Source organism: Oncorhynchus masou, chromosome 32, assembly GCF_036934945.1.
Source record: "Oncorhynchus masou masou isolate Uvic2021 chromosome 32, UVic_Omas_1.1, whole genome shotgun sequence".
Lineage (NCBI taxonomy): Eukaryota > Metazoa > Chordata > Actinopteri > Salmoniformes > Salmonidae > Oncorhynchus > Oncorhynchus masou.
Window position 1 is genome coordinate 58,686,829 of NC_088243.1, and position 12,473 is coordinate 58,699,301.

Below are 12,473 nucleotides of genomic sequence, written 5' to 3' on the forward strand. Positions count from 1 at the left end.
ATTTCTATTATGTACAGTACCAGTCAAAAGTTTGGACACACCTACTCAATAAAGGGGTTTTCTTATAAAAAAGAAAAAACGAATTTCTACATTGTAGTGAAGACATCAAAACTATGAAATAACACATGTAGTAACCCAAAAAGTTTTTTATATTTCACATTTGAGATTCTTCAAAGTAGCCACCCTTTGCCTTGATGACAGCTTTGCACACTCGTGGCATTCTTTCAACCAGATTCATGAGGTAGTCACCTGGAATGCATTTCAATTAACAGGTGTGCCTTGTTAAAAGTTTATTTTTGGAATTTCGCTCTCCTTCTTCACACGTTTGAGCCAATCAGTTGTGTTGTGACAATATGTGTGTGTGTGTGTGTGTGTGTGGGGGGGGGGGGGGGGGGTAATCTGGAAAATGTCTAGAACTTTGAAAGTTTCTTCCTGTTCAGTCGCACAAACCATCAAGCCCTACATCAAAACTAGCTCTCATGGGGACCGCCACAGGAAAGGAAGACCCAGAGTTACCACTGCTGCAGAGGATAAGTTCATTAGAGTTAACTGCACCTCAGATTGCAACCCAAATACATGCTTCACAGAGTTAAAGTAACAGACACATCTCAACATCAACTGTTCAGAGGATACTGTGTGAATCAGGCCTTCATGGTCAAATTTCTGCAAAGAAACCACTACTAAAGGACATCACAAGAAGAAGGGGCTTGCTTGGGCCAAGAAACATGAGCAATGGACATTAGACAAGTGGAAATCTGTCATTTGGTTTGATGAGTCCAAATTTCAGATTTTTGGTTCCAACCGCCGTGTCTTTGTGAGACACAGAGCAGGTGAATGGATGATTTCCGCATGTGTGGTTCCCACCATGAAGCATGGAGTAGGTGTGATGGTGTTTTGCTCGTGACACTGTCTGTGATTTATTTAGAATTCAAGGCACACTTAACCAGCATGGCTACTACATTGATTTGATCATCCCATCTGGTTTGCGCTTAGTGAGACAATCACTTGTTTTTCATCAGCACAATGACCCAACACACCTCCAGGCTGTGTAAGGGCTATTTGACCAAGAAGGAGTGTTGGAGTGCTGCATCAAATTAAATGGCCTCCACAATCACCCAACCTCAACCCAATTGAGGTGGTTTGGAATGAGTTGGACCGCAGAGTGAAGGAAAAGCAGCCGACAAGTGCTCAGCAAATGTGGGAACTCCTTCAAGACTGTTGGAAAAACATTCCAAGTGAAGCTGGTTGAGATAATGCCAAGAGTGTGCAAAGCTGTCATCAAGGCAAAGGGTGGCTACTTTGAAGAATTTCAAATATAAAATATATTTTGATTTAACACTTTTTCGTTACTACATGACTCCATATGTGTTATTTAAGTTGAGGTCTTCACTATTATTCTATTATGTAGAAAATAGTAAAAAATTAAGAAAAACCCTTGAATGAGTAGGTGTGTCCAAACTTTTGACTTGTACTGCTGTTCCAACATAGCACCAAGAACCTCCCTGTTTCCTGGTTTTCTTGCACTCTTTACCCTTTATATTGTGTGAAACTACACAATGTCTTGTGGGAACCTGCACAATGCTATTACAATACATTACTTTAATACATCAGTATTTTCTCACACTCTACCCCAGCCAGGTGCAAATTGGGAGAGGAACACAACAAATAAATAGCTTTGCATGTGTGGCTCCTTACCACAATCACTATGACAAAAATAATCTCTGCTCAGAGGGCCTTAGAAATCATTTTTGCAGAGAGAGAAGCTAGTTTGTAAGGAGCGTCTTCCACTTTGGAAGATTAAGAATTTTCCGAATATGATCATTTCTCTGTCAATTCGGAGTCTGACAGTGAGTTGGAAGAAGAGGATAAGATTGACCCTCAGCCAGCCACAGGAAAAGCCTGTCAGCAACCAGCAACCTGCAGGAGGAGAAATATGGATGTCCAATTTTTGTTGGGATTGAATGGTCTTCTTGCCCAAGGAACGAGCCACCTCGCTTGGCTTCCAATGTGATAAGGATGCAACCAGGGCCGACTTGGATGGTGGTTACTCATGTGCAGGACATAGTCTTCTTTTGAACTGTTCATCCCAGACACCACCCAGAAAATCATTCTGGACTGCACTAATTTGGAGGGTATTTTGGGAGAGATGGACCAAACTAATTTACATGCATACTTTGGTGTTCTTATCCTTGCTGGTGTTTTCAGATCCAATGGGGAGTCCACAGAATTCCTGTAGGATACAGAACCTGGCAGAGAATTTTTCTGTGTAACAATGTCTCCACATTCCTTCCAGTATTGCCTCGGTAACCGAGACACCAGACCAGCTCTGCAGCAGAGACAAGCCAGCTGCAATCAGGTCAGTGTGGGACTAATGGGTGGACCGCCTTCCCGTTTTCCAACCCTGGGTCCAATGTTACTGTTGATGAGCAGCTTATGCCATTTAGGGGCCGCTGCCCCTTCAGGCAGTACATACCGTCTAAACCCGCAAAATATGGAATCAAGAACTGGGCTACCTATGACACTGCTTCATCATATGCATGGAACTTACAAGTGTATACGGGGAAGCCAGAAGAAGCCCGAGAAGAACCAAGGGAGGCGGGTTGTCCTGGACAAGACACAGGGACTCCTTGGCCACAACACATACAATAACTGTTTTACTTCAGACAAGTTCAAGACAAAGCTGACAATGGTAGGAACAGTACAAAAAAAAAGAGCCTGAGCTCCCACCTCAGCTTTTGACTACACGGAACAGACCAATAGATTCTTCTAAGTTTGTGTTCATGGCCAACAAATCCCTAGTCCCCTAAGTGCCGAAGGAAGGCAAAAATGTGGCAAGGAACATCAAAAAACAATTCATAATGGATTACAATGCCACAAAAGGAGGGGTGGACAATTTAGACAAGCTGGTGAATGGCTACAGCTGTAAAATAACCCTACACGGGCAACTTGTGATATTCTTAAACATTTTGGTGTACAACACATTTATCATCTGAATGGCGTAGCACTCAGATTGGAGCAGAGGGAAGCTCCAGAAGAGATGGCTCTTTATCAAGGAGCTGGGCAAGACCTTAAATCCAGAGGCAAGATATCCCAAGGTCCCCAGGTTCTGCAGCCATCATGAGGATTCAGGCAGCAACAACTCCACTACCAGAAGAGTGAGTGATGTTATAACTATAGCACCAAGAAGCTGCGATGTGTGTGGACACAAGGACAGGAAGACACAGTACAGATGCATCAAGTGCAAGAAATACATTTGCAACACACAGTAAAATTGTCCCTCTTGGTGTGCAGACTGGCTTTAATTACTTATGTTCAGTGGGGTAAAATACTGTATGTAAAATGTGTCCTTCCCATTTGTTCAGTTCAAAGCAATAAAACATCAATAGTGATAAAAAACCTTGTTTCACTTATATTTGTTCAAGATAAACATGATTTATTTGACCAATGTCGTGGTTATAAATTTTTGGTTTGCAAAAAACAAAAAAAAAGGCAGTTATATTGATAAATGTGATTAACCATGTATGCTGTCTATATTACGTGTAATTGATTCAACATTTAAGTCATTCAACATCTAAGTATATTGATTGTTATGGCTGTATTGTTTTAACCCCATGTTGTGAGTCCATCAGACCCACGGACATTGGGTGAATAACAAAAACAATACACAGGGGTTAATTTGTAATAACTGTTCTTCTGTCCACACCTGGGAGACACTGGAGAATTCTAAGCAATGGTTGTGTGTGTGCTTCCAATTCCACTGCAATATCAGGAAACAGACAATTGTGTTATCTGATGGGCTCCACCATATCTGGCAAGGAAACATTCTATAATCTAGATTTCTGTAAGAGATGCTTATTACAAATGTGGCTGAGCAAACCAAAAAGAATCTGCATTCCAATTCTAGTGTACCATCTTAATGAAGTTGCTTAACTCCAGCAATGAATGGTTGTGCTTTCGGGAACAGTATAATTTTCGCTGTTCGAAGGCAAAAATTTTTTTAGACCAGGCATTAGAATGACCTTCCTTTTGAGTCTCATTTCTCTGCCTGGTTTGTGTCCAATGATGTTGGTTGTTTCCATGCAGGCGCCTGCCACTATTAGTTGTAATTGGGAGAGGTGCCAGCACAGGTACCTGAAACAGTGAAGAAAAGATGCAGTCTTTCAAAGTTAACATGGGGCATGTAGCTGTCCACAGGTGTCCTACAAATGTGTTTAAGGGTTATTAAAACACTGTTCTTTGATCACTGAATTGGTGCTGGACATACCTGTTCAGTTCTCTGTGCGATGGTCCAACATCAACCAACAGGAAGGCTTGAATCAGCAATAGTTCCAGAAGATTGCTCCATTAGAGCTCACCCTGAAAAGGGAAAATATAAATTAATGTCCTGCCATTTCTTTGATTTTGTATTACAGAAAGTTGATAACCCAACCCTCCAGTTTCCCTTGAAAATAAGTCAATGGTCCGATTTTCTCGCTCCCATTCACTTCCCAGTTTGGTTGTTAGGACATGGCTGGTCTTCCGAGTTGTATCCATTTGTGAGTTGGCATGCTTGTGACAAGATGAGCTTTGACTACACCACTTACTAAAAAAAGTATTAAATCCATGGTACTGCACCTTAGTAAAATAAACTAATTTGCCATACTTAAGTTGGAGAAAAAAGAAAAAGAAGTCTCCGGCAAAGGTGATCTCGTGATTCTGCACATTGTTGATAAGTTACCTGTTGACCCTTAACCTAGGTTTAGTGGCAAAGTCATCATTTATCAAGCGAAATAACTCCTTATGTTGCTGATATCAATTTGGTTGACGAAATATGACAATTTAAATTGAACGCCATTGTTTACATTCATTTCCTGGTGCACCCAGTGGCTCGCACACCAACCATTTGAGCAGACTAATTTACGGGCATGAAATTAATTTCACAGACGAGAAACAAAAAGGTTTGCTTTGCTTACCAGCTGTTGACACTATCAGTCGTGTTGAAAAGACTCTTGCGTTTGGTTGTTGGGGTCTTTCTTTGGTTAGGTCGTTGCAAGCCACCATTGTTTGGCTCTATGGTGAAGGAGCCATATCCAGAGAAAACTACACCGATGAAGAGTTTGGAAAGTGACATTTGCTTTGTCCTCAGACAACCGGTTGGTTGACTGAAAGTACAGGACTGTTAAGTGTCATCTACAAGCTTCAGTTAACTGCATCTCAACTGATCTCTAGTGGACAGAACTTGTAGATGTGCGCTGGGATATGGGTGTACATTCATGTCAGTTTCTGGCCTCTTTCTGAACATCCATTAGCGTTGCGAAAGTTCTTTGGTTAAAAACTTTATTAGTGTATGAAAGCCATATCCAAGACTATAGCAGGACATAACAGCACTAAATGTACAAAAAATAAACACTCATCACTTGGAAATGGTATCACATGGGCCGGGGAATTATAAAACAAGCAATTTTAACACTTAAAACAAAAAGAAATTGACAGGGTGAGGATAAACAGCTCAAAACCTAAGCTTGTCCATGGAATTTGACATCCCTACTTTTTCACCCTCACTATACAAGGAGTGAATGAGCAGGCATTGTGTAACGATCGCTCTGTCATATCCATCTCAGTATCTGCTGCGGGCAATTCCTCTATCAACTCTGCTGCCTCCGCGGCCACCACGGGGAGCCCCGCGACTTGAGCCACTGTACGCTTCACGGGGATAGCCTCTCTCGATTGGGGGTGCTGGCCCCCGCTCCTGCTTGCCCATTCGCTCACCACGGCTAGGAGGGTATGGTTCACTTCGACTGCTGGGGTAACTTTCACGACTGCCATAGCCATCCCGGGAACTGCTTCCATAGTCGTCATAGCGACTGCTTCCGCCACTGCCATTGTAGGATGGTTGGGGGCCCCTTGAGGGTGGGGCGCTGCGTGAATTACCTGCAGGGTCAATGGGTCAGGTAATTGGCAAGTTTCACTTCACACACTTTGCTGAATTGTTATGAGCCAATCTTTTCCGTGAGTATTTCTTAATGACAATCAATAGCAACTACATGTTTAAATCTCCAATATGCTATGGATCTGAACAAAAACTTACACTGAACATTTAGGTGCTTTGGCAGATTATTTATCCAAGCTTGGCAGAACATAAAATACGCAATGAAACCCCTTTCAGCATGCCATGTTTTGTTGAGTAGCTGTTTTTTTTCCTTTTAGAATTCCAGTTGTTCGAGTTGCACATTGGTCACACGTTTTTTTTTCAGTGAGGTCTTGGTGGTTTTGTGAGGGTCGTTTTACCCCCCAAAAACAGACTTGTGTGCATGACTCCTTGAGGGATTACTTTGCGACACGGTTGAACGAACAACGATTGGTCAAGAAGCTTTGTTGGGTGTTTCCATGGACTCGTGATGCGTATACGGTCACCAAATCCCAGGGCCACATTGAGCAGGTTGCGAGACTAGAGCAACTTGTTGCCATTACACTTAAGTGGTCAATCTTACCGTAACCATCGTAGGGCTCTCGATAAGAGGCTGCAGTAGGGCGCTCCATATAGCTTTTGGGTTCCCGGCCTCCACCATAACCATCACTGGTGAAAGAAATGGTGTAACATTACTTCACTTTGATGCCAACAGAAACCTACACAATCTTTCGACTCACAAGTCAACCATACCTGTAGCCCCTTGACATTGACCCATATTCATCACGGGAACTGGATTGGGGATAATCCCTTGGCGGATAGTCCCGTGGCGTTGGTGCGTAGTCCCGTGTATCCCTGGAACTCACATATTCCCGGCTAGAATAGCTGTCAAATAGGAAAACAAGCCACATGTGTAAACAAGCAATGTGAAATTTCTAAAGAAGTCTCATTCAGAATGTGTAACCAACCAGAAATGGGTAGTGAGAGATTTTTTGCACGGGAACACCCACCTGTCCTTTGTGCTGTAATATTCATCTCTCGGTGATGGGTAATCATCCCTTCTGGACATTGAGTCCCTGCGGGGAGGGGGTGGGCCATAGGGGTCCCTGTCCCTAGACATGGAAGCTAAAGAAAACAAGATCCCATGTAATCATCATGTCTTTGTGGCACTACATGCTTAGTCAGTCCTCATAGTGATAAAGTCGAGAGGTCCTCACACTTACGTCTGCCCATTGGAGATGGAGCATGTCTCTTGGGTGGGGGGCCTCCATTACGAATCGGAGGTCCCCTTTTCAGTGGTGGAGGGCCTCTGGACGAAATCCCTTTGAAAAAGGGTTCTACAATCCCTACGTTATCATAGTAGTCTTTCGGCAGACAAGAAATGCAAATATTAATGACAAGCTCAGAACTTACAAAACAAATCCAGTTTCATAGCCTACATACTTAATCCAATTTAGGTGGTTTTACAATAATACTTTGCATAAATGCCCAATACCACAACCCCTGTGAGTACTTCTGTAAAGGTACCTCTGGATGGTGGACCCCTCATTGGTGCTCCTCTAGATCCTCTAGGACCTCTAGGGGGACCACGGCCACGCATGGGGGGTGGGCCACGTCTGCCCGCTGACTCAAACTGAGGTTTTGTTGCTTGTTCAACCTTTATTGGCTTACCATCAAGTGACTGAGAAGTAAATAGATTATAACGTTAAAATTTGAAATGTATACAATCTACATAAGTTAGGGGTCATTTAAAAAAAAAAAAAAAAAAAAAAAAAAAAAAAACAATGCAATTGTTTACCTTCCCATTCATTTCGCGCGCAGCATCTTTTGCATCTGCTGGACTCTCAAAGGTCACGAAAGCAAAACCTCTTGATTTGTTCGTTTCACGGTCTTTCATCAACAGAACTGGAAAGGAAAAATATCTACTTAGTGCTCACACAGGAACTGTACTAGGTTACAAAATATTAATCTGAACTGATACTCAGAACTTTTTAGGGGTATTGTGCGTTTCTTTCAAAACTATTGCTGATCAAAACCATTTGGTTATTAACTTACTTTCTCACACTTTGTTTAAACAGTTTATCCATTAAAGGAATCAAGACTGCAGCTTGGTACTGCTGAATCTGTCCACATACAATAGCATACATAACTATTAGCCATGCATGGGCAATCAATTTAAAATGATTGAGTTAACGTTTATTTTTTTACCTTCTACTATTCTGCCATATTTGCTGAAGTACTTCTCAAGGGCCTTCTCGTTAGTTTCAGTGTCCAGGCCACCGATGAAGAGCTTCCCTGGTCGGTCAGCCTCTGCCATATTTGGGTCGATTTAAGCTATTAAGAGAATGGTCGTTATTCCATGGAGACACCAGATCAACGTTTATGAAAAAAATGAGCATGTTTGGACTAGGGCATATTTGAGAAAACAACTTGTCCCGAACTCGGTTTCGAAACATGCAGTTAGCCATCAAATATACGTGGTGTCTAACGTTAGTTGTTGGAAGTATGCCACGTTTACCAACAACAGCATTGTCCACTAGAATGGTACGTTTTAACAGCACAAAATGGCGTCAAAGGGGGAATGAATGACAAGCTAACTAGCATTTCCAAACATTTGTGGCTACTCCTTCCAGTTAAGATAGCTTCCAAACAAGTAAGGCACGTTACAAACTAGCTCGTTAGTTTACAATAAAATAACCACGCGGGGGCATTGTCAGTTCAAGTGCATTATTATTAAATGAACAAGAAAATAAAAAGGACTAAACTGTGGATTCATTCAACAAAGCTCAAAATGGCGACTGGTTGGCTCGCTGTTGGTCGATAAAACAAACGTGCGTGCATAAATGTATCGTTCAACGGATTTTTATAAAACATTCAAGTGTGTTGGCAGTTTAGTATCTGTAAAACAGACAAAACATTGTGCACAAATGTGAGCAGTGTCTATCCTACCTTTTAAAATTTCACGACACGCTCGAAGCCTCCTCCAGGAAAATACGAAACGACGAAGGTAAACGTATACTGATCACGTGGTATCACGCACCCGGAAGTAGTTGCTAACCTTTTTATTTGTTACATTTACATTTAAGTCATTTAGAAGACGCTCTTATCCAGAGCGACTTACAAATTGGTGAATTCACCTTCTGACATCAGTGGAACAGCCACTTTACAATAGTGCATCTAAATCATTTAAGGGGGGGGGGGGAAGGATTGCTTTATCCTATCCTAGGTATTCCTTGAAGAGGTGGGGTTTCAGGTGTCTCCGGAAGGTGGTGATTGACTCCGCTGTCCTGGCGTCGTGAGGGAGTTTGTTCCACCATTGGGGGGCCAGAGCAGCGAACAGTTTTGACTGGGCTGAGCGGGAACTGTACTTCCTCAGTGGTAGGGAGGCGAGCAGGCCAGAGGTGGATGAACGCAGTGCCCTTGTTTGGGTGTAGGGCCTGATCAGAGCCTGGAGGTACTGCGGTGCCGTTCCCCTCACAGCTCCGTAGGCAAGCACCATGGTCTTGTAGCGGATGCGAGCTTCAACTGGAAGCCAGTGGAGAGAGCGGAGGAGCGGGGTGACGTGAGAGAACTTGGGAAGGTTGAACACCAGACGGGCTGCGGCGTTCTGGATGAGTTGTAGGGGTTTAATGGCACAGGCAGGGAGCCCAGCCAACAGCGAGTTGCAGTAATCCAGACGGGAGATGACAAGTGCCTGGATTAGGACCTGCGCCGCTTCCTGTGTGAGGCAGGGGCGTACTCTGCGGATGTTGTAGAGCATGAACCTACAGGAACGGGCCACCGCCTTGATGTTAGTTGAGAACGACAGGGTGTTGTCCAGGATCACGCCAAGGTTCTTAGCGCTCTGGGAGGAGGAAACAATGGAGTTGTCAACCGTGATGGCGAGATCATGGAACGGGCAGTCCTTCCCCGGGAGGAAGAGCAGCTCTGTCTTGCCGAGGTTCAGCTTGAGGTGGTGATCCGTCATCCACACTGATATGTCTGCCAGACATGCAGAGATGCGATTCGCCACCTGGTCATCAGAAGGGGGAAAGGAGAAGATTAATTGTGTGTCGTCTGCATAGCAATGATAGGAGAGACCATGTGAGGTTATGACAGAGCCAAGTGACTTGGTGTATAGCGAGAATAGGAGAGGGCCTAGAACAGAGCCCTGGGGGACACCAGTGGTGAGAGCGCGTGGCGAGGAGACAGATTCTCGCCACGCCACCTGGTAGGAGCGACCTGTCAGGTAGGACGCAATCCAAGCGTGGGCCGCACCGGAGATGCCCAACTCGGAGAGGGTGGAGAGGAGGATCTGATGGTTCACAGTGTCGAAGGCAGCCGATAGGTCTAGAAGGATGAGAGCAGAGGAGAGAGAGTTAGCTTTAGCAGTGCGGAGCGCCTCCGTGATACAGAGAAGAGCAGTCTCAGTTGAATGACTAGTCTTGAAACCTGACTGATTTGGATCAAGAAGGTCATTCTGAGAGAGATAGCGGGAGAGCTGGCCAAGGACGGCACGTTCAAGAGTTTTGGAGAGAAAAGAAAGAAGGGATACTGGTCTGTAGTTGTTGACATCGGAGGGATCGAGTGTAGGTTTTTTCAGTTAAATTATTCAAAAATGTTCACAATCAAATTGGCACTTTTTACATGCAAAAAACACTTGTTCTAATTAACAGACCGAGCAACTAGAAAAATCACGAATAAATAATACAACATAAAATTAAACAAAGAAGTAAACAAAACAAAGACCAAGTTTTCTAATCAGGGATCAAATTAAATTGTATTTGTCACATGCGCGGAATAGAACTGATGTAGTAGACCTTACAGTGAAATGCTTTCTTAAGCCCTTACCAGCAATGCTTTAATACGTTTAAGAAAAAAATGTGTTAAGTAAAAAATAGAAAATAAAAGGAAACAAATAATTGAACAGCAGCAGTCAAATAACAACAGCGAAGCTATATACAGGGGGCACCAGTATAGAGTCAATGTGCGTGGGCACCGGTTAGTTGAGGTAAGTGAGGTAATTATGTACATGTAGGTAGAGTTAAAGTGGCTATGCGTAGATTATAAACAGAGAGTAGCAGCAGCGTAAAAGAGGGGTCTGGGTAGCCCTTTGATTAGCTGCTCGGGGCTCTTATGGCTTGGGTTAGAGCTGTTAAAATGGCTTGGGGGTAGATCTGAAGTCTCACTCTGGAACCGCTTGCCGTGCGGTAGCATCAGAATACAAAAGTTACTATAAAGACATAGGGCTTGTTTAGAATGGACTAAATTCAAAGACTTCATGTAACCGCATTCAAAAATACTACAAACGGAGGGGTAGATTTTAAGAAACAACATTTGTGTTTGAAATATGTTTCCATAATAATACAATTATTGTAAATAAATGCATAATTTCTATCCTACATTAGGAAACCAAATCTGGCACTGTTATAAATTCAATTGGGTTTAATAAGATTATTATATGTAAACCATATTGAAATGCATCCCAAAAGGTTTTAGTGAGTTGACATGTGAAGAAAACATGTTCTGATGTTTTTCGTGTGGCTCAGTTGGCATGTCGCTTGCCAAAAGTCGCTTGCAACGCCAGAATTGTGGATTCGAGTCCCACGGGGGTCTACTACAGAGAAGAAGAAAAAAGTATGACATGTATGCGCTCACTCCTGCAAGTCACTCTGGATAAGAGCGTCTGCTGAATGACGACAATGTAGCATAGCAGAGTTACAAAAAAGACAGTGGTCAAGTTTAAATATGTGTCTTAAGAAATCATTACATGGGCAAATGTCATTCACTGTTTTGAGATGAACAGAATTGATTTAGCTTTAGGTGATACAGGAAAATAAAGGTATCTGGTTCTTATTATGACTATATAAATCCTTGTGAAATCTTGTCGTATATATTGAAGAGTTGAAGAGAAACACTCAGAAGTAAGAGTAGTTCTTAAGAATTTGCTATTGCATTTTATCTAAGAATTGACATCCATCTATAATTTGTGGAATTGCCTTAACTTCACCCCACTTCGATACAGTTCAGACCAGAAGTGATTTTCGTAGCAGGTTAGGATAGCATTTTCGATTACCTCCTAGCCCTTTTCCTAACATAACAATTTTAAATGTCAACTTCAATGTGCTAATACCGCCCCAAGGACACCAGATAGTAAGGATCCAAATGTTTTTGTGTTTTTTTTATGTACATGTCATGTTTTCCTAATGTAATGGGATATTCAGCATACTTTGTAAATAAGACATACAAATATAGAACATTGAAAGCATGGAAGAATAAGAATTTAGGCAGTTTGCTAAATTTCAAATTACATGATGTTACCGAGAAGACCAATGATGTATAAAATAACAGAGAAGACAAGAGTCTGGAAGAACATGCACTGAGGGCTGAGTGTCATCAGCAGGATCCAGGCATGCTACATGTGAAGAAAGTGGACTGTGTTACTTTTATAGCAATGATGGTAAACAGCATAGCGCAAAATGGCCGTCTCTATGGGGGTGCCACAGGGTTCAATTCTTGGACCGACTCTCTTCTCTGTATACATCAATGAGGTCGCTCTTGCTGCTGGTGAGTCTCTGATCCACCTCTACGCAGACGACACCATTCT

General features: G+C 42.8%; 1 protein-coding gene across 4 annotated transcripts; it reads right to left on the minus strand.

Moving 5' to 3' along the window:
- Positions 1–5,299: 5,299 nt before the first annotated feature.
- On the minus strand, positions 5,300–9,012 carry LOC135526326 (RNA-binding motif protein, X chromosome-like). Of its 4 annotated transcripts, none has more exons than XM_064954606.1 (9): positions 8,837–9,012; positions 8,096–8,221; positions 7,686–7,792; positions 7,415–7,568; positions 7,105–7,251; positions 6,898–7,012; positions 6,641–6,772; positions 6,471–6,556; positions 5,300–5,910 (listed from the first exon to the last, which is right to left on the minus strand). In XM_064954606.1, the coding sequence occupies exons 2-9, from the start codon at positions 8,202–8,204 to the stop codon at positions 5,597–5,599; spliced, it is 1,164 nt and encodes a 387-aa protein (XP_064810678.1). In that variant the 5' UTR covers positions 8,205–8,221; positions 8,837–9,012; the 3' UTR covers positions 5,300–5,596. The 4 variants fall into 4 exon arrangements, with proteins under 4 accessions (XP_064810678.1, XP_064810681.1, XP_064810679.1 ...); XM_064954609.1 differs by having other exon boundaries at positions 7,105–7,224; positions 8,837–9,011; XM_064954607.1 differs by having other exon boundaries at positions 7,111–7,251; positions 8,837–9,007.
- Positions 9,013–12,473: the final 3,461 nt, after the last annotated feature.